The 22541-nt window shown below is 44.1% G+C and overlaps 1 protein-coding gene across 1 annotated transcript in view; it reads right to left on the bottom strand.

The window, feature by feature from the left end:
* IFT81 (intraflagellar transport 81) overlaps positions 1-22541 on the bottom strand; it is a 72069-nt gene that overhangs the window by 23070 nt on the left and 26458 nt on the right. The window contains exons 6-11 of the mRNA XM_061603026.1: positions 21426-21491; positions 20991-21101; positions 20229-20313; positions 13131-13294; positions 3481-3576; positions 1409-1555 (exon numbers count right to left, since the gene is read on the bottom strand). Of these exons, the coding sequence (XP_061459010.1) occupies positions 1409-1555; positions 3481-3576; positions 13131-13294; positions 20229-20313; positions 20991-21101; positions 21426-21491 (669 nt within the window). The remainder of the gene's footprint in view (positions 1-1408; positions 1556-3480; positions 3577-13130; positions 13295-20228; positions 20314-20990; positions 21102-21425; positions 21492-22541) is intronic.

The following is a 22541-nucleotide window of genomic DNA, read 5'->3' as shown; positions in this document are numbered from 1 at the left end:
TTCCGTCACCGTTGTTAGTCTTTAACAGTTTAGCTACGCAACAGACAGCTCCCATCAGGTGTATTGACAACGTGGAACATTTTTTATGTACTTTACAATACAGTGAACACACAACAGATAAGACAAAGCATTAGTGCCTCACTCCCTCTCTTGCAACACTTCGCTGCTGGGGAATTAATCACTGCTCTCTCTAGCAGGAATGTTTGGAAGTGCAGATTGTCTGCTTTCAAATTTTACTGAAACAAAGATTAAGGGTGAAGCTGAAGCTAATGCTAAGCTAATAGGAGGAGAGAAACAAGGGAACCCGAATTTAGAGAACAGAAAATAAAGGACTTGCAACAGGAAAGGGCATTAGATGCTGAAACCTCCATGGGAGCTCAGCATCAGAATGTTATTTTCCTTTAAAGACTCTAATCTCAAGAGTTTGTCATCTGGCTGTCTTCGGTTGCAAAGACTGACTGCTAAAGCCATATTTGGTATGGGGAATAGCGCTCTTTACTTCACACAGAGATGATCACACAGCCAGGATGGCCAAACTCTGGAGCTTCAGTTCTCTGAAGCCACAGCTGCTTCTGCAGCTTCTTCCTCCTGGAACTGTTTGTCTCAAAGCCCCACTTCTTCACCTCCCCCAACTGTTCCCCCACCCATTCCTCCTCCCCACGCCCTGACCACCAATCCCCAGGGATCATGGAGCACCACAGAGGGTGGCTGCTACTTTTGTCTGCTCCCAGTTCTCTCAGGCCCACGTGTAGCTGCTGTAAACGCAGACAGGGAGGGAAGAAGAGCCTCTCTGTCTGCTGCCTGTGAGCTGCACACACCTCTCAAGGGTTGATCGTGGGCTACCCTGAAGGGGGCTTCGGCTCTGAAGGATGGCATAAAAATACTGAAATAAAGTCACAGTAAGGGGCCAGTTTGCCAACCCTGAAATGTAAGAGTGAGAAGGCCAAGATGCTACGTGTTAGGCACTTGTCCTTAAGAGTTATGGGATCCACTGGTCTTCAACCTTGGGTCCCCAGATGCTGCTGGATTACAACACCCATCAACCCCAGCCAGTTTAGCCAATGGCCAAGGATGATGACAGCTGTAGTCCAACATCATCTCCAGACCCGTGGTTGAAGAACAGTGTTACAGATAAACACAGAGGCCAAGATGCAAAGGCACACAACAACTTCTGGGTGCAGGTGGGGGCTTTGGGCTGGTGATTCGTTAACATCAGCTTTCCGGGCAACTTGACAAATTATTTTTTCTCGGAGAGGATTTCGTAGAGCAGCCTATTCACTCACAGTGGCTGTCTGTGCACTTCCGTGTACAGATCCAAATTGCTGGAATGGGGTCTGTCTGTATAAAAAGTTCAAGACTCACTCACAACATTTTACATTTTCTCTCCTCACGCTGGCCTTGCACTTACCTCATCCCCTTTCAAGACTTCTGCACCGTTCAACTCCCTGGCTTGGCTTGACTTTTGCAACACTTGCCTCTCTAAGTTGGACAGCTCTTCCTTGGCAGCCTGAAGTTCTTCGGCTTTGGCTGCCTTCTTCCGGGAAATGATGGAGGCCTGTGGGGTCAGGCAGGTCAATTATCATCACAGTACACTGCAAGCTGAAACATTCCAGGTAGGGTAATGAAATGGAAAGAGTGGAAATGTCTGAGGCATGCAAAGCTGGCATTCGAGACAGAGTTCAAACTAAAGTCTCCAACTAGCACAAAGCTTGCTTTACCTACCTACCTACCTACCTACCTACCTACCTATCTATCTATCTCTTTCTACTACTGGGAGAAAAGGTGGGATATAAATTTAATTAACCACAATAATAATAAAGACTTCAAAAGAAGAACACCAAGTTTTATCTGGTGTCAAGACTTTGCTGCCTTGCTGCCTAGAAACCATTCTTCCTTGCTACAGATATGGCTAAGTAGCTACTCTGCTGCATACTCTGTTTACTTATTTAATAGCGTAATCTCATTTCTGCACTGGATGAATTGAGCAACAAAGTTCCTGAAATTAATAGGAGTGGCAATTTTAAGAGCATAAAATCTTTAATATTTCATGATACATTAGCACTTTGAGGGGTAACAGCTTTCAGAGGTGTATTGTACCTGTTTACATGACATCATTTATTTATTTAAAACATTTTCATCCACTCTTTCCATAATTGCTCAAGGCAATATGTTGCATTTAACTGGAGATGCCACTGGGGACAGAACCTGGGGCCTTATGCACGCAACACACTTTGCCACTGAGCTGAGCCCTCCATCCATAGAATCACAGAATTGGAGAGTTGGAAGGGGCCTCCAAGGCCATCTAGTTCAACCCCCAGTTAAAGCATACCCATCAGGGGACTGCCCAGCTGCCTCTTGAATGTTTCCAGTGTTGAAGGGAGCCACCACCTGCCTAGGTAATTGGTTCCATTGCCATACTGCTCTAACAGTTAGGACGTTCTTCCTGATGTTCAGCCGAAATCTGGCTTCCTGTAACTTGAGCCCATTATTTCATGTCCTGCACTTTGGGATGATCGAGAAGAGATCCACCATCACACATTAGCAGATCTGAATGAGGTCATTGTGCAGACAGAGGAAATACAGAATCCAATTTAAGTAGCAGCAAAGAATATAATGATAGATAGTTCATGGATGAATTATTTTATTTTATTCAGGCTTCCTTGGGATAAAATACTTAAAAAAAATACACCACAAGGCATACTTCCTGTTATCTTTCATAGTGCGCTTTTAGTGTTGCTTCTGACAGAAGACTACATATTTTTCAGAGCATAATTGTGCTATAACAAGAACCAAAACACTACTGTTCAAACATGCAGCTTCATATTATGTTAACGGAATTCTAAAAATTAAACACAAGCCTGCCCTTTCTTTTACTTATTTAAAACGTGGATTATGCAGCAATAGCGTAGGTAGTTTTGAGAGTAGCCTCCACTCACTGGATTAAAAAGCTGTCTATATTCTGTCTATGATGATTCAGCCTATACGGTATCCAAGTCCTTCGCTTATCCAAACTGGGCCCATGGTGACAAATTGTGTTAATAACATATGGGACGATCTTGTAAAGCTGACGACAGTGTCCTGTGGAGCAGAGCGGAGTCTGCCATATGTTTTTGACTAACAGAAGCGCTCTGAATTCCTGGAATGGCTCATCCAAGGGACGTCAGCACTTTATATTAGGAGCCAGCTGGTCTCTTGTACCAGCACATTATGTAGCATTCTTAACCTTGTAATACATCACTCACTTAAACAAGAGGCTTCAGGTCATATCTTTTTAATGTAGACTCAACATGATGACCACTGATTTTGGACCATAAAATATATTATAAAATATAGGTGTATTTATCATCCAATCTGTAGAGACATATTGAAATATAAGAAAAATTCAAAGTCTTACAGGCGGTCAGTTGTAGTTCACCTGATGACTTTACTGTACAAAGTTAAGTTTCTCTATATGCTGATTTCCAAAGACTTTGTTCTTACCTGTTGCCTATACATTGAAAATTTACTGTCGATTGGTTCGTATTTCATCATCCGCTTCTCTATTAACTGATTGATTTGTGCATTGACCTCATTTATCTGGAATAAAGATGAAAACATGAGGGACACTTGTCATTGGAATGGGGTTTTAGATTAATCATTGATTGTGGTATTTTTATATTGTATTTTATTGTGTACTGTACGTCGCCTAGAGTGGCCGTTAATTCGGCCAGATAGGCGACATAAATAAAATTTTATTATTATTATTATTATTTGAGAAGAGAAGCTTTTCACAGCCAATGCCAAATGATGTCATTTTTATTGCACTGTAACAGAAGCATAGTTGCAGAGACTGCTTCAGAGTTTAATGATGGATTCAAATGCAGCAATCCATCTAGGTTTCTTTTAAAAATACAGGTCCAGGAATTTTGACTGACTTTTCCAAAACTGCACAGGGTGTCTAGAAACAAGTCATAAGCAACTCTCCCTTCTTTATGTAGGTATCATCATTCTCTTCAGCCTCCCAGTTCAGGACTCAAAAATCTTTATTTAGCAAGCAATCCATCCAAGCAAAAGTGCAAAGAGGCTGGTGAACCCATCCTGCAAAAGTGTTTCTGTCAGTGAATGTTTCATCAGTCACCACCCAAAACATACCTGAATTCCAGCCAGCTGCTTCCAAGCGGCAATATAGGAACAACTGCGCTGTGAGGAGGCTGGTGGTGAGGGAGACTCAAGTGACAGCCAGGTCTATTATCCTTGCCACTAAAACATTTAGGACTAGCCTTCCCACAATGATATGGCTTCTTAAACTATACAAGTAGATCAATAGTTTAACATTCCTTCCTCTTTGTTTCCAAAGAACTACGTCTCACGATTTAACTGTGTTTTGAAAAGACAAGGACCCTTCTCCGTCACAGCCAATTTCTGTAAATTGCCCTGAGCTCCTGGGGGATGGTAAGATATAATTCAACAGACTTTTTCTTTTAAAAGAATCAGACATGAGCCAGGAGAAGCTCACTCTATTTCACTCTAGCTCACTATGCTTCTTCCTTAGGCAGCCAGTCCGGTTATAAACAGCATAAACTCACCAATACCTGATAGTTCACTCCTGGTGCACCGTTACACTGCAAGAAAGACAACAGGACAACAGGGCTTCCCCTCTGAAAGCTGTTATACTGGGCGAATGTCTCAAGATTTATAGACCATATCATGACACAGACTTTGGAAGCCATGCCTCTGCTTTCAGAGGCTTTTGCACATGAAAGATTTCCAAATCTCAACATCCTCATATAATTATCTTCATGGGTTTGTTTTTCACCCCTTCCAGTATCAGTGCAAAGCGAGCATGGAATTCTGCTGGCCTGGCTAGCACATCACATTAAACTACCGTTAACATAGTTGAAATTGCAGGCACTTAGTTTGTTCTGTGCTCCTGCTGCACTTGAAGGAAACAAGCCATGGTTTGGGCTTGGTGTGCTGTCTGAACCGGGATCATGGTTTGTTCCCTCCAACCAAACCACAAGTGGTAGGCGAGAAACAAACTTTGGCTTTTGCTTGTGATTTCTTTGGAGAGAAACTCAAACCATGAACCCTGGTTCAAATGACAAAAGAAGCCAGACCAGGCTTGTTTCCTGGCAGCACAGCAGCAGCAAAGTGCCCATGTTTCCAGCAGTTTGCACTAGCACACTGCTCATCCGCTTTAAACCACAGTTTATTTTAACTATGGTTTCATGTGATGTGTGAACTGGGCCTTTATGTCCACAATCTTACTGACAAATGTATTCAGATTTCACAGAAACAAAGGGGAAAAAACTTCTTTGGAGTGAATTCCACATAAGACTTTGAGACAACATACAATCATTAAGGACTCTGTATTATTTCAGCGTTTCATGAATATAAAATGGGTATCTCTGGATAATGTCTAGGCAGCCCACAGGTATCCTGAGATAACCCTCAGAATCTATTTCTGGACATTCAGATGATGCACAGACAGTTTTGTTGCAAAAGAGTCTTCGAAGTGCCATGCACAAAAACAGAATACATTAAATCAAGGTCTGACAGGCCTTCATGTCCTGTCTGTGGGCTCCCCAAAGGCATCTTGTAGGCCACTGAGGAAAACGGGATGCTGGACAAGATAAACTCTTGAGCTGGTCCAGCAGGGCTCTCTTTTCCCCACTTATATCCTACATTTCTACATATATTTATACCCCAAGGCGGCTAACAACAGAGAGAATGACAAAAAATACAGTAATTTTTTAAAAAATCAATTAAGAAGAGCAGATGAAACAAATTATAATATCTTAAGGTGAGTTGCAAATAAAAAAAATCAAGGCAGCTTGATAGGCCAAAAGTCTGCTTAAATACATAAGTCTTTTCCAGAAAGTGAAAGGGCATCAGAGAGGGGACTAAGTGGGCCTCCACAGGGAGCTTGAAGGCGTGTACATGGGGGAAAGAACACACAAATCTCCCAGCCACCCAGCCCCTCTTGTGAGAGGAGGAGGAGCTCCATATATATGCACACAGCCGGCTCCTCCAGAGAAATGAATGTGAAAGCTGACAGATGCAGGAACTTTGGGGGTGCTTGGATGCTCACAAAAGGAATAGATTGGGGTGGATGATTATAAACTTTCAGGGTTTTTAAAATGAGGTTCTAAAAGGTCAACACACACAGCTATTTTAAGACGTCAAGGTCTAAATTCTAGTTTACAACACTGGTTCAGCACACTTGCAAGGGGAAGGAAAATCCCTGTGAACCCAATAAAGACAGATAAGAATGGACCATTGGTCTCACCTGAAGGGTGATTTTCATAGGAGGAATGCCATCAAGCGGGTTATAGCTCCACCTATCGTCCGAAGGCAAGAACGTTTTTGAAGTCAAGACTAAGGGCGTCAGGCCCCTCCCACTCTCCAGTTCATTCGCAGCGAGTCCAAAGAGAGAAATCTAAAAATGCAGGAGAAAAAAGGCCAACGGGCCTACCAGCAAAGACATAACATAATAGCAATATTCATAATAATATGACTCTAACATAGCGATATAACAGGATTAGCAGTCTTGACTTCACTAGTAAATCTAAATATAACAGCGTAACAGGAATATATGAAAACCGCCCAAAAATATCTAGGTATCCTCCAACTGGGAGGGTCGTGATGGCATTCCTCCTATGAAAATCACCCTTCAGGTGAGACCAATGGTCCATTTTCCATAGGAGGGAGGAATGCCATCAAGCGGGATGTACCAAAGCAGCCCATAACAGGGAGGGACCACCCACATCCTAATCATCATTAAGAACCTGTTGCAACACTCGTCTGCCAAAAGAAGCATCGGCAGAGGCATAACGGTCTATTTTGTAATGCCTTATAAACGAGTGTGGGGTAGACCAAACAGCAGCTCTGCAAATATCAGCAACAGGAGCGTTGGTAGCAAAAGCAGCCGTAGTGGCCGCTGACTTAGTGGAATGAGCTGTTATACTAGCTGGAACTGGAAGCTTAAGGGACTCATAAGCTAAGGTAATACATGCACGCAACCAGCGGGATAAGGTGGAATTAGCTACTTTATGCCCCATAGACCTTGGATGAAAGGATACAAACAAAGACTCAGTTCGTTGTATCTCCTGGGTCCTAGACAGGTAGGTCTTGAGAGCCCTCCGAACATCCAGTGAATGCCAAGCCTTCTCTAGAGGATGGGTAGGATTCGGACAAAATGAAGGAAGAACAATGTCCTGGTTGCAGTGGAAAACTGAATTGACCTTGGGACGGAACAAGACTCAGCACAACAGAGTCCTTGTGAAAGACACAGAGATGGCGGGCGGAAGACAATGCTCCCAGTTTCGAAACTCGTCTGGCAGAAGTGATCGCGATCAGGAACAGGACCTTAAATGACAACAGACGTAAAGGCACAGTCCTGAGGGGCTCAAACGGAGGGCGTTGTAAAGCCTGTAGCACCTTCGACAAACTCCATGAGGGAAAACGGTGGACTACAGCTGGTGAGCGTAGAGCAGTTCCCCTCAGAAAACGTTTGATGAACGGATGTGAGGCAATAGGGGCAGCAGTGGAGGACACTGAGAGAATGGACGACAGAGTGGACGCATGTTGACGTAAGGTGTTGGGTCTGAGTCCCATCATGAGACCCCTATGAAGGTATTGTAGCACCTGTTGTATTGTGGCCTGGGAAGGATCAAGGTGCTGGGACTGACACCACCTGGAGAATGCCACCCAAGTATGTTGATATATACGAGTGGTGGATGGTCGTCTCGAGGCCAGGATAATGTCAATGACAGCGTCAGACAGGCCAGCCGACCTTAAATGTCCCCGTTCAAAAGCCACGCTGTTAGCTTGAGCCAATTGGGATCCTGATGCAATATTGGGCCCTGGGATAAAAGGTCTGGTCTGACTGGGAGTGTCCAAGGGTCCGACACTGACATGGCAAGGAGATCCGAGAGCCATGGTCGACGGGGCCAATATGGAGCTATCAGAACCAGTTTGGCCCTCTCGCGCCACGCCTTCCTCAAGGTTCTGGCTAACAGTGGTACTGGAGGGAAGGCGTACAATAGGCCATCCGGCCACGGTAGCGACAGGGCATCCACCGCTTCCGCTGTCGTGTCCAGGTATCGAGCGAAGTACCTGGGTAGCTGACAATTGTGACTGGAGGCAAATAGGTCGACTGAGAAGGTGCTGAACCGACACTGGAGAAGATGGAAAACAGTCGGATGAAGTTTCCATTCTCCCGGGAACACCTGTTGTCTGCTGAGCCAGTCTGCTGTCACATTCAAAATTCCTCTGAGATGTTCTGCTTTTAAGGATTGCAGATGTTGCTCTGCCCAGTCGAATATGAGGGAAGCTAGGTTCTGCAGAGGACAGGACCTGGTCCCCCCTTGTCTGTTTAAATGAGATTTGGCACACATGTTGTCCGTTCGAATGAGAACATGGTCCAAGTGGAACAGAGACTGAAAATGGAGCAGAGCTAAGTGGACAGCCTTTAGTTCCAGCCAATTGATGCTCTGAGTCTGCTCTGTTGTGGTCCAAACCCCCTGAACGACTGGGAGTTGCAGTGGGCTTCCCAGCCGAGGAGACTGGCATCTGTGGTGATGACAGTCCTGCGGGGTTCTCTGAACGGAGTGCCCTGGGTGAGATGTTGCACCCTCGTCCACCAGCGGAATGACAGGCGCAGTGCGGGGCTCAAGGGAATTGCTCAATGGTTTGAGCTGGCAATGTCCTGTTGAAACGGCAACAAGGCCCACTGTAGCTGGCGAGTATGAGCTCGAGCCCATGGAACAATATGGATGGTGGACACCAACATTCCGAGACCCCTGGCTAGAAGCATGACGTCTGCGGATGTTTTGTGCATCAGAGATCTTGCGATCTTATGCGGTCTGGGGACAGGAACACTGTCGCCTGCAGAGTGTCCAACATCGCCCCTAGATGCTGTAGGCGTTGGGTTGGTTGGAGTTGGCTTTTGTCGAAGTTGACTAGAGAGCCGTGGGCCTGTAAGACATGGAGCGTGAGCGTTAGATGGCGGTGAGCCAGCTCCCTGGAACTCGCCCGTATTACAAGATCGTCCAGATAGGGGTAGATATGTACCCCTTGAAGCCGGAGGTAAGCCACTAGTATGAGTAGCACCTTGGTAAATACTCTCGGGGCAGACGAGAGACCGAACGGCATCGCTCGATATTGAAAATGCTGGGAGCCAAAGGCAAACCGAAGGAATTTTCTGTGGGCTATGCAAATAGGCACATGGAGATACGCTTCCTTTAGGTCGATAGAAGCCAGGAAGTCTCCTTCGTGCAGGCTTTCTGTAATGGAGTGGAGGGATTCCATTTTGAACCTGCGATACTTTACGAAACGGTTAATGAACTTGAGGTCCAATACCGCCCTCCATGACAGATCTCGTCTGGGCACAGCAAATAGGAGGGAGTATACCCCTTCTGACCTCTCTGTAGTAGGGACTGGCTCTATCGCCGCTATGTCCAAGAGGTGATGTATGGCTGTCTGCATGATGCAGTGCCTGGCTGGTGCCCTGGGACAAGGGGAGGGATGAAACTTGTCTGGAGGTGTTGCCCAAAACTCAACTGCATAGCCATAACAAAAAAAGCTCTCTGATCCAGGAGACCTGAGTCAGACGCAGCCAATGTTCTCCAAACAGAAGCAGTCTGCCCCCAACCGGTATTGCTTTAGTACTGTCTGCGCTGGCGAGACCCTCCCCTGTATGAGGACGTTGAGGAACCTCTGCGCCCCTGGTACTCTGCTGGTGTGGGGGATTTCAACACCCTGGCCCCTTTTATAGTGGGAGCGGCAGCTGCAGGTTGCGTAGATTGAAGACCAAGGGTATTTAATACTCTGCGCGCAAGGGGTTGATAATCTGAGGCATCAAAGAGACGATAAGATGTATCCTGCTCATGTTCCGAATGGTCACTCCATTCGTCTCCTTCGGCTTGCAGAGTGAATGGGGACTCTTCCCCACAAGAAACGTCATCAACAAACCTGCCCCTGGCAATGTCAAAAGGATTTGGGGAGCATGATGGATTTGTCTCATTGTGTACAAAGTGGTCCCCACTGTGCTGGGGAATAGCGGGGACTTGTGACGGTGACTGTCTCTGAGCGAAGAAAGACAGCATGCCTTGAAGTTGTGATATGAACTCATGAGACAGCTGCAGCCCCGGTGATGTAGAAGGTTGCTCTTGTAGAGGCGACAGTATAGACGGCCCCACAGGCAGTGAAGATGAGTAAACCCCAGGTTGGCTGACCGTTGGTTGGTCAGGAAAACCAGCAAAGTCCTCCTCATCAGAGGAAACAGCAGGAGAATGAAATAGAGTCATTAACTGTTCATGGGTTGTCCCCTCGGGAACTGGAACAGAAACATAGCGTGGCCGCTTGGTTGTGCTGTGGCTGGAAAGATGTTTAGTTTTGGCAACCACTTTGGAATGCTTATGCTTGACCGCCTTAGATTGTTTCAGCTTGGTTGCCTGGGTTGTCTCTGGCTGTTCCGCCATCATATACTTTTCAAGGGGTATCAGTACACGGCCACGGATGGGGCAGAATGCACAGACCCGAACAGGCTCAGTACACGGCCACGGATGGGGCAGAATGCACCGGCTCAGATGGCTAAGTACACGGCCACGGATGGGGCAGAATGTACAATTAATACAGAGTTGGTACACAGCCACGGATGGGGCAGAATGCACAGTTCAAACGGCTTTGCACAGTATCAACAGCCTTGGTACACGGCCACGGGTGGGGCAGAATGTACCATTCGAACAGCTTTGCACAGTATCAACAGCTTTGGTACATGGCCACGGATGGGGCAGGATGTACAGTTCGAGCAGCGTTGCACAATAACCACAGTCTTAGTACACGGCCACGAGTGGGGCAGAATGTACAATTCAAACAGCCTGGTTCACAGCCACAGCGTTGAGACAGTCAAATGGGAATGTGTAGATTCAATAGTTGTAGCAGTCGAATAGTTGCAAGAGGCAGCCAGATTTAGTAAGAAAACCTGTTGGCACTATAGGATTCTATCTGCAGCACACACACACACTGCTAGCCACAGATCTTTCAAGCTAGGCCCCCTGTTAGGACGGAATAGACTAAACAGTAAGGGCGGGAAAAAGGGAGCAAACAAAATGGCGCCCGTGAAAAAAGCGGGAAAATTTTAATCAAAGATGGTGGATACGTTGTACAGTAACAACAGTTTTAGCAAGGAAGGAGCAATGGCGGACACGGAGTAGCACTAGCGAGCTGAAAAAGGGGCTGTCCGAAAATTTAAATGCAGCAGGACGGCCGTAAATACGTTCTACAGCCGCGGGGCTGAGAACGCAATCGCGGCTGTTAAAACAGGCAAGGGAGACTCCGTCAAGGAGGCAGAGCGGCCAGCGAAGTCCCGTAACAGGAGAGGTAATGTAAAAGGGTAATCCGCAGCCGCAGCCTGCAGAGACCGTCTCGACGATGTATTAAACGCCACAGAACGAGTCGGGGAAGGGAAGGCAGCCCAACTAACAGGAGCCGTTAAATGGGAAAGGTGGAGAGCCACAGCCGCAGGCTCCTGGAGGGGGAGATTGAGAGCACCGCCTCGGAGAAAAACAGCCGAAAACAATGGAAGCCGCAGCCACAGGCTCCTGGGTGGAAAAGAGGCACGTAAGGGCACGAAAAAGGGCAAAAAAAGCAGCGGAGCAGTAGGAAACTGCAGCCGCGAGCTCCTGGTTAAGGCTGCGTCCGCCGCTGAGGGAGAGAGAACCGCAGCCGCGGTCTCTCTAAAGTGCCGTTAGGCTTTGTCCTGGGAAGGAAAACCACCCGGGGAAGGGAGAACCTCCCTAAGGAAATTCCCCAGGAATAGCACACAAACAGTTGAAAAGACAAGACAGAGGGAAGGGAACAACGTGAAACACACACACAAAAACTCCACACTCTGTCACACAATACACAAACACTTATCTAGATGCTAGCTATATATCTTGCACGGACGAAGGCAAGAATGAACTGGAGAGTGGGAGGGGCCTGACGCCCCTAGTCTTGACTTCAAAAACATTCTTGCCTTCAGACGATAGGTGGAGCTATAACCTGCTTGATGGCATTCCTCCTATGGAAAATCTGATCACCCACAGGGCTAATTAGGGTTGTATAGAGTGCCTCTTAGCTACTGTTCTGCATATCTGATAAATGTCAAAGCATATCCGGCACTTATTCAAACTTGTCTATGTGAAAATATTATGTTTTAACCATTTTTCGATTTCTCCAAGGCAATCAAGAGATGGTATTGCAGTCAATTAGTGACTCTTAATGATATCTAGATCTCAGCATTTCAAATGCTGCACTAAGAAGGCAAATCATTACATCAAATTTCAGTATTTGAAAAAAGGGAAAACCAAAAACAAGTGCGCTATTCCTTCCATGCCAATGTCAATCACACACAGCATTCAAACCCAATAATTTATTGCAGAGACATATGGGGGCTCATTCTCCACTTCCCTAAAAAGTCCTGAAGACTATGAAGAAATGAACATTTGAAATGCAAAACCAAGTGAGTAATATCATTTCCTAATTAGCTTTCAGTAATATCTGCATGGAGATTATAGTGAGCAGCTTGGAATTTTCTTGAAAAAAAGGAGACTTTGAAAATAATTTCCTTATGATTTAAGGCAGAGATCAGAAGTTTAAAATATTGATGGGAATACTGATGAAGATAAAATAAGTGAGGGTTAAAAAAAAATCTGACTGCAGGCCAGCGGCAAAAAATACGCTGAGCCTGGTCACATACATTTTTACATGAGGGTTCCATGACATTCAGCCCACTCCAACACCAGAATCAGCTTGCCTCAAATGGGGAATGCAGTACCGCAATGTCCTGCATTATTATGGATCCCAATAACACAAGTGAGGATATGCCTGTTGCCCTCACCCAGGCTGCTGAAACTCCTACAACACAATAACCTCCAATCATTCAGAGTAGTGCAAATTCCTCCAGTAACAGGGGGCAAAGCAGTATCTTCTCCTGTAACACAGCAGAGTGCAAACAGGCACCCATGTGGCAGACCAGCCACCAGAAGTGTGAAGCAATTAAGATGACAAGTATTCATGCACAAAGAAATACCTGTTTTTAAAATAAACTAGTCAGCTGTTTTTGAACCCTTAAACAAGGGAATTTGGTCCCCTCCCCAACATACTTTGGCTTCAAGTTCGTTGAGATCAGACTGGCCCATTGCTGGCTCTGCAACCACTTTTTGCAAGAAGTACAGTGATTGCTTCTTCGTTTCCAGTTCCCTAGGAAATTTTTCAGAGACCAAATATGTATTGAACTTTGTCTCCTCTTCCAGTCTCTTCATTAAGCCTAGAAAAACAAAACAAACCACATCAACACATGTCTAAATGAAGTAATAAAGAGGGCAATTTAGTTTCATACTATAATAACTGTAATTTAGGCCAAACTATTTAGCAGTCAATTACATTAATTTCTGTGTCAACTAACGAGAAGCCTACTGCTCTACAATTTACACTGTACATGGATGAAAACACAACCTAGCAGCATATAACATAGTGAGCTGTATAAGACCTCTTGTCCAGACAGACCATGAATTCTTTTCACCTTGTGATTTAGTCGTGAATTTTTAATATTTGCAGGGGGAAGTGGGTTGTGTTCTGGTTTTTAACAACAGGGCACTCACTCCTGTTACAGCTGAGAAATGATGAATCACATGAACCAAGCATGTCACACCAGCTCAAAACCCAGAGGAAAAACTACCATGAGCCCTGTGCAGGCATCCAGAATGTCCAAAATCTGTTCACTTTGATTTTGTGGTGTACAGATCAGATACAAAGGTCCTTTCCTGTGAATGAACAACAGAAAGTGTCTAGCATGTAAAACCAGGGGAGTAGGAGGAAGGAAAACCAAAATGCTAGAAAAATAAGTATTTATTTATCATCCAAGCCCAACGCCTTTCAGCCTTTGTATATTTAGGCCTTCATCAGGGGAATAAAGGCTGGCAAGAAGTATCTGAGGCATTTGCATCGGTGAAAGCAGTTTGCTTTTTGGAAGATACCTCTTGCCAGCCTTTATTCCCCTGATGAAGGCCTAAATATACAAAGGCTGAAACGTGTTGGGCTTGGATTATAAATAAATACTTATTTTTCTAGCATTTTGGGTTTCCTTCCTCCTACCCTTTCCTGTGAATGGCCAGCAGGAGTGGGGCAGGTGCCACACATGGAGCAAGTCAGGGCAACCACACTGCCCCATCATGTGTATATTCTGAACAGGGCTAGAGTGTTCAGAATCACTCAATACTGATTATGGATCTGATCCTCAAAGCACACTGCCAACTCAAGCCCTTCTAATGTCAGCAGGGCTTGCATGGATGGAACATTCTGAGGATCAGGCTGCAAGTTAGGCTGTCACACACATACTCTTTCTCAATAGGACAATATTCCCAGCAATGGCACCAAAAATGACCCAATGTACAAATTTGCTTCCTTCATTTCCTAATCCTAAAGGTATTGGGTGCCAAAGTGCTGGAGAACTCCAGTGGGCACACAAAGCTCCATATGTACAGAGGGTGCATGGGTGTCCTTTTCTATGTTGAGGAATGCTCTGAAGGTGCAATAGGGATTTTCCAGACTGTTTTCTGCTTCACAAAAACAGGCATGATGTTGTTTTCATGACTGCAGTCACCTGACCTGGGAGTTTTGGTGACCTGAGAGTTTTGGTAAACAGGAGGGCAGCATACAAATATTTTAAACGACCAGTCTCGTACCCAGCTTTGCTTGGAAATTCTAAGAAGCCCTCAAATCAGGGCCATTTGAAAAGATGCAGTCTGCCATCTTGATTCAAAATGGAAACCAACAGTATCCAAACAAAGATGAAAACTAGCTCCCCAATCTCAGGGACCAGCATGCAAACCTTTGTTACGATATCTTAAGAGGTGTTCAAATGCATAAAGAAGCATTTTCCAAAATATATTTTCAATATAAAAAGAACTCCCCCTACAGCAGTGGCATTTCACAAGTTTCCTCATTTTAGAAAGCTGGTTAAAGATGTATTTTCATTGAGAAAAAGTGTAACTTGCCAAATGAACAACAACAACACACAGGGTGCCCACTAAAGTTAATGGGCATGACTAACTTAGGTCCACTGATTTCAATCAGTCTCCTGTAAGTAGGACATAGTTGGATGCAACCCACACACCCCTTCTCTGCTGTGGCATTAAAGTTATGGAACACCCTCCCAAGGGATGTCTGCCTGACACCACCTTTTCCAGCAAGCAATGGACAACAATCTTTTCCAGCCTTCCTTTGCTATAGCTGTTCAGTGGATTTACTGTAACTCCTGGTAACTGTTTTAAATATTGTTGCTTATTTTCTGTTGAACAGGTTGATAGCTGCTGTGTATTAACGTTTCAATATTTTGTTTTGGGGAAAAATGAATGAATTTTAGTCTTTCTTCAAGGCATTCATTATCACTTTCATGTAAGGAAAACATGAGATATGGATACAACTGATTTCCGACACAGAGATGAGAGTATAGAACAAGGGATGAACTATTAGAAAAATCTTTACCAAAAAAAAGGGGGGGTCTTCTAAAATACACACTGACATCTATGCTGTAAAGCTTCTAGTGATGCCAGAAATCAGAGAGGCAAGTTAAAACACGAAAACAAACTGGTTAAGCGTGCACAAAGAAAAACAGATGGCTAGCTTACTTTGGATGTTGCTCACAGAGTGTAAAATGTTCCCGAACTCTGTGGGATTAGTCACATGGGGAAGTTACCCAATTCTCTCTCTCATTTTGGCAGCTTAATTGAACTTTTTCAGAAAATCCTGCCTTTTACAAACCTTTCAGGCCAAAGAGAAAATAATAGAGTGCTTTCCATTATCCACTTCAGAATCTTATTTTTTTTAATGTTTTCTTTATTGACTCTCTATGTACATAAGCTGTATAGTGTGTTTGGCTGAGGGCCGTAAGCTTATTTGAGTTCTATTTTGCCAATGGCATACTTACATGTGAAAAGCGATTAATAGTTATTCATCATGTTTTCCATTCAGATTTCTTTATTGTTACAAGCAAGGTTCAGGAAGAGTGACTTAGTGGCTTGCTCAGACTTGGGAAATTAGGAACCCTTCCCTGCTAATGAACGTGCCCCAGCTAAACATTTCAGCACCTTTCCCAATATACAGGCTGATAACTGCATATGATCAATCAAAACTGCCTGCAACACAGGTGAAATCAGAAAAATGACAAAAGGTGAGCTCTAGAGTCCACTGGAGTGTTTTTAATTTGCGCACAAACCCTATTACCGCAAACAGCACATTACTAAGTAAGCAGTAAAGGAGTAACAATACAGCTCAGGGGTGCAATCTACAAAGTGCGAAATGCATTGAAAATATCATTGATGTCAATTGGAACGTAGTGCAGAACTACATGCAAGGAGGCAACCCTGGGGATACCAGCCCAGTATTTACCTTGTAGCCCTAATGTTTCACTCTTCCCTTCACCACCAATTATCTCCTGCCAACCCCCCTTCTTAGCTCCTTTGTTTATAACCTTCCCCCACCCCCATCCCAGTTTGAGACCAGAAAAGAGCCCAATGCAGGGGAATTTGCAGGCAAGAAGTGTTGCCCCCAGGCAGGCTTCTGCTTCCCCACCCCCAGTAATTTTTTGTTTTTATTTATTTTTCATTATTACAGATCATTGACAACACCAGTAAAATACAGAAAATCAATACAGAACAGAAACAAAGCAGGTGGAGAACAACAGAAACTGCATCTAAATCTTGTCTTTACTTTTCAGGTCCTGGCTGCCGATTTTCAGCTATGAATTCCTTCCCGTTGCACATTTATATTATGTTGGTAAACACAAGTTGGGAAACACACATTTGTTGTGGTAGTGCGTAGCTCTGCCCTTAAGCAAGCACAGCACTTGCTACATTCAAAAGATAAGGAGCGCTGTGGGCTCTTGAAGGCAAAAACTGGGATCACCAGGGTTCAGCCATGCCCAGACAAAGGAACTGAGGCCTCCTCAGAGGAAGAGCAAGGGAACCAGGACCCTCCACAAGATCTCCTGGAGGTGCTCTTGGAGTATACCATGGTCAATGGCATAAAGAGCCACTGAGAGATCAAGGACAATCAACAGGGTTGCACCTCCCCCATCTCTCCCCGATAAAGGTCATCAACTAGGGTGACCAAAGAAGACTGAAATGGGTCCAGACAATCCCTTTCCTCCAAGCACACCTGAAGCTGTCCAGTCAACACCCTCTCAACCACCTTGTCCCGAAAGGCAATATTTGCAACTGGGTGGTAGTTGTCATAAATCTTAGGGTCCAGGGAGGGGCTCTTAAGGAGGGGCTGCAACACTGCCCTTTTCAAGGCAGCTGGCACCTCCCTCTCTCGCAACAAGGCATTTACCACCCCCTGGACCCACACAGTCAATCCCCTCTGGTTAGCTTTTACAAGCCAACTCGGGCAAGGTTGAAGGGAACATATGATTGGCTGAGCTGTTTCAAGCATCCTGTCCACATCCGCAGGCCACAACAACTGAAACTGATCCCCATAGACAGTGTTCTTCAACTGTGAGTCACCAGATGTTGTTGGACTACGACTCTCACCATACCTGACGTCTGGCTAAGCTTGTTGGGGGTGATGGGAATTGTAGTCCAACAACATCGGGTACCCAAGGATGAAAACTAGAACTGTTATCAATCATTGCATCCAATTCAGAGAGAATACAAGCAACTTTGCCCTCAAAGTGCACTGCAAATTCCTTAATGCTTGAATTAGGGGATTCTGATATTCCCAACTTTGAGCTGGATTTCACCAGCTCATTTGCCACTTTGAATAGAACAATCACTTGCGGATTCAATGGTGGCCAAGAAGTAAGTAGGGACAATTACATGCTCTCCATTGTGTTCAGCTGTCTTTGCTATGAGGCTTACACTGCTTGTGCACCAGCCATCATCGTGCCCATTTCATTGCCCAAAACTCCCCAGAAAATCAGGGTGCCATTTGGGCTCCTCAATGCAGGAGAGGACATTTCGGAGCAATCATGTTGATGGTGATTCCATGTCAACCCTCCATTGTGAGAGCAGGGCCTTGAGAGGAGCACTGGACATGCATAACTAGCAAATCCCCCAGAGCATTCAGAAATCACTGAGAGTTTAAAGTGCTTAAACTTTGGATGGTTCATTCATAACCCTCTGTTATTCAACTTAACCGAGGATGTATTTTGTCATCTGTTAACTGCAGGAAAGATCCGTTTATCTCAGTGCAACTTGCAGAGGGGGTAAACCAAGCAGAGAACTGCAGGCCTGATATAAACCATGGAGGAAAAGACAGCAGTAAATACTTTTAAAATTGCATAATACATCGTCTTTTAGATGAAATATTTGAAAAAAAGAATTAAAGCTACTGATAACTCTTATCTGCAACATTTTCTGGCAGGGCTTAAGGCTTCTCTTATTAATGGATGTAATTGGAAGGAGTGCTTGAAATCTAGGACTTAGAGCTTTTCCTTAAAAGAAACTTTTCTCTCTCTCATTTACTATAAAATAACCAAAAATATAATCAAAGTGGTATAGACTCGGAATTTACATGACATTTCAATCTGAGTGCTCAGCTAAGAGCAAAACCTAGCCAGGCCCCTCCCCTTGCTCTTGCATCAAAAATATAATCCAATAGGGAAGGGGAAAAGTGAGTAGAATTGGCAGAGGATAAAAAAAATACTAAATCTTCAACTTGGGAGGGTTAGGACAAGTAGTAAGACTGATTATAATATAGCTGCAGTCAAAGAGGGCTTTTTGATTAAAACGGAACTTCCAACAGAAGGACCAAGTAGCTTTAAAGGTAAATTGCAGTCTGTTTGATACACTTTGGACACCCCCCCAATAGATGTATTCTATTCTTTTCTTAAGCTGGCCTCCCTAGCCCTCCAGAGTCCTGTTGGCCAAGAAGAGACATAGCAGAACATTCTGCCTCCACTGCATCCTGCCCAGTGTCTCCGCATGGCATACTGCATGACATTTTAGAGAACAGGGTCCTTCTGGGAGTCGGCAGGAAAAAAGTATATACAGAAATATGTGGAGCACTGCCATCCTTTACAACTTTGGAGGTTGTCTCTGGCATTTTCACAGTTATTTATTTTATTTAAAGTATTTTCTCCCCACTCCTCAGTCAGAAAGGCTCCCATTGTGGTTTATATGAGATTGATTAAAACAGTAACAGACAAAGAAAGACCCAGCCCACAAGATTACATTCTAGGACACACACATAAAGGGAAAGGGGGATAGGGAGGGAGGAAGAAAGAAAGCAATTTCCAGCACGAAAACTGAAATTAAGTTCTTATTAATGACTGGTTTGAATGGAAACAGTTCAGGGAGGGGAGGAGTCAAATGACAGCTGGTCTCTTGGCAGAGCCGATGGAGAGGGCCGTGCAGTTTTATCTCTGCCTCTATTGCAGCCGGGTAGAACTGTGGGAATCACTTTCCTACGTCAAGAGCTGCTGGCACCCAGCACAAGCCTGTTTCCAGGAACCACACGGGCCAGGCCAGTTGCCTGGTTCTTCCCCACCCTTCCTGGCCAGCCAGCACAAAACTGGCCTCAGTCAAGCAGCTCCAGAATTCATACGGATTCCGGGCAGCATAGGGCCTTGCAAAAGCACATCAGGAAGAAGACGTTTGTCCCATAGTAACTGCGAGTATTCTAGTTTCGAACATTTCCACATTACAGAAATCTGTATTGGTAATTAAATACTCTTCTTATGGAAAGATTTATCAGAGATTTATCAGAGGGATATAACTTTAAATGTTTGAATGGAACAGAAGTTTCAATTCAAATGCCAAAACTGACACCTGTGCATGAGAATCCAAAGGACTCAAAAGGATCCAATTATTATTATTGCTGCTGTTGTTATTATTATTGCAGGGCCATCAATGTACATGACACTTTTATGATTTTGCCACTCTGAAAAGACAGTGAGGAAGAGGCCAAAGTAACAACCAACAAATGTGAACAGATGCAGTTACCTATACTTTGGCTTTGTTTATGAAATATCAAAAATTTAACAAAAAATTATTAACAGAAACAATAATAAAATTATCAGTCATTAATATCTTAGGGTTCAGATCTAAAGAATATCCAGAACTTCATAAATCCATCCAATTGTATCATGTCAAACCTTTAAAATGAAAAGGTAAACTCAGGAGGATATCACTTCATAAAAAGTCCTTCCGTGGTTTTGGGCAGTAGACAAGGAGGAGGGGAAAAAGTATTTTAGTACTTACTTTCTGGCTTTGAATCCACTGCTGCATGACGCATATCCTTGAGCTGGAGTTGGACTCTTTGCAGCCTCTGCTCTGCATGAAACAGCTTAGAAAACATGCACAGGTCTATTAACTAGCTTAATCTTTGGAAATATATATACACATACAATAATACAAATTTGCAAAAAGGGAGGAAACGGCTATGCAAACCATACTGAAAGGATTGGGAGTGCACACAATGTGCCCCTTCCCTCAGCCTTGAAAGGGAAGTCATTAGAAAGCCTTCTAGCAGCAGATCTGGCAAGATAATGCTGTAGCATGCTATACCATGGAGCAAACCAGGGCAGGAACTGTTAGGTGGACCTGGTAAACATTTCAACTATGTTGGCCAAGCACTCAGCCAGAAATTTCTCTTGGAAAGGTCAACAGATCACTGCCCTTCAGATGAACATACGAAGGTCTGATTCTCACTGTACCAAAGAGTTCCATTTTGAAGATGCTTTAACATCAGGCTTATCCATATAACTCAACATTCCGTTTTCCTACTATGACCAGGCAGATCACAAGCAGAACATCCAGAAGTATATATGGATTTACATTGACGACACCCCCAATTTCCCCAGAAATTGAAGAGAAATTCATACTAATAGCTTTAAACTTCTATGTAACAGAAGTGTCATCAACTAATACTGGTATTTTTTTTAAAATGCCAACTGTAATTTTATAAAACAAAATTATTTTTTTAAAAAAACCAAAACTTTTAAAAAACTTTTGCACAGATACCTGATTTTTCTGCTCTTGCTTCTGCTGGGCAAGAGATTCCTCTCTCTCCTTCTCTACTCGAAGCTGCCTTGCTGTTTCAAGCATCCGCTGATGATTCTGCACTGTCTCCACCTATGGCAAAAGGATAAGCCATGCAACTTCACCACCACAGAGCTGAGAATTCAGTTGGGGTGATCATGTGTCTCACAGGTTCACACCACACTTCCTTCCCATATGCAGCACTTATCAAAGCTGATGTTGAAGTGTTGGGCTCAAGGTCTCCAAAGGTTTTGGACTGACGCCTGGGAGGAAGATTCCCTTTCTTCCAGTTAGCCATTTGATTCCTTCCCCAGGCGTGCAGCACATTAGTCTTAATCCTTGTTTGCATTCCCTAGTCAAATCTGCAAGCCAAGGATGATGACATCCAAATGCCACAGCTTTGCTCCACTCATTTACCCGCTTCTTAAGACGCTCTACTCTCTTCATCAGCTGATCCTTCTCCTCTTCCATAGCAGTGATATCCTAGAAAGTGTGAACATAGAACATAGAAAAACCGAGACACACACAGAGTTATTCAGGGAGGATTTGGTCCAGAGTCAGTTATTTTTCTTATACAGCTGGAACTAAGAGTGGAATCTATCATGATATTCATGTAACTGAATCACCTGTGCTCAGGATTTTAATCGCATTATCTCTCAGTTTAATGAATGTTAATCAAAGTCACATCAACATATTTGAAGAGGCACCCTTTAAAACCCTATAGAATTTGTTGATGCGTCAAAGAACAATGAAGAACATACTACATACTCAATACCCACAAAAATAGCAATGGTTTCTGGGGGCAGGTAAAGTAACATAGTTAGGAGTGGGAAGATGGGCTAGACACACAACTTGTTTCAAACTTAAGGTGGCCAGGCCTCTTTGGATGTTTTTCTAGGTAGCTACATTTTATTTATTAATAAATGTATATCCTGCCCTTCAAATAATTTTTTTTCAGTGATACCTTACAAACATGCTACATAAAAACAGCGCTGTAAACTATAACAGAAGAACAAAATACAATCATAGATAAAAACATAAGGAAAACCAAATCAATTTAGATCTGATTCTCATTGCGCGTTCCATTTTGAAGATGCTTTTATATCAGGCTTACCTATAATCCTGAAGGGTTTTTTAAAGCAAAAAAATGCACTGAGGGCACAATCCAGCTAGAGTTAACCACTTTCCAGCCCCACTGATTCCAATGGAACAGATTCAAGCACCTACTTAACTCTCCAACTAGGGGAATAATTGGGACTTCAGCACCTTTAAATGCTTAACTTTGGCTGGATTATACCTTATGAATCTGCTTAGCTCACCTTTTGTCATTGTCTTTGCACTAGTGCTTGGTTGCCATCTCAACTGTCTTCCAACCCTTCTGCTGCTTGTAGGTGTCACAGAAATACAGAAAGGAGCCAGGGCCATACTTAGGCCTGTGGCCTGATGAAGAAGCCCTTCTCCCCAGAGAGCTGAGTGCTCTCACCAGTTATTTCTGGGGGCAGGCTAGGGCTATTTACATTGGGCTGCCAGCAA

Source organism: Rhineura floridana, chromosome 19 (assembly GCF_030035675.1).
Source record: "Rhineura floridana isolate rRhiFlo1 chromosome 19, rRhiFlo1.hap2, whole genome shotgun sequence".
Classification (NCBI taxonomy): Eukaryota; Metazoa; Chordata; class Lepidosauria; order Squamata; family Rhineuridae; genus Rhineura; species Rhineura floridana.
This window is presented reverse-complemented; position numbering and strand designations above follow the sequence as displayed.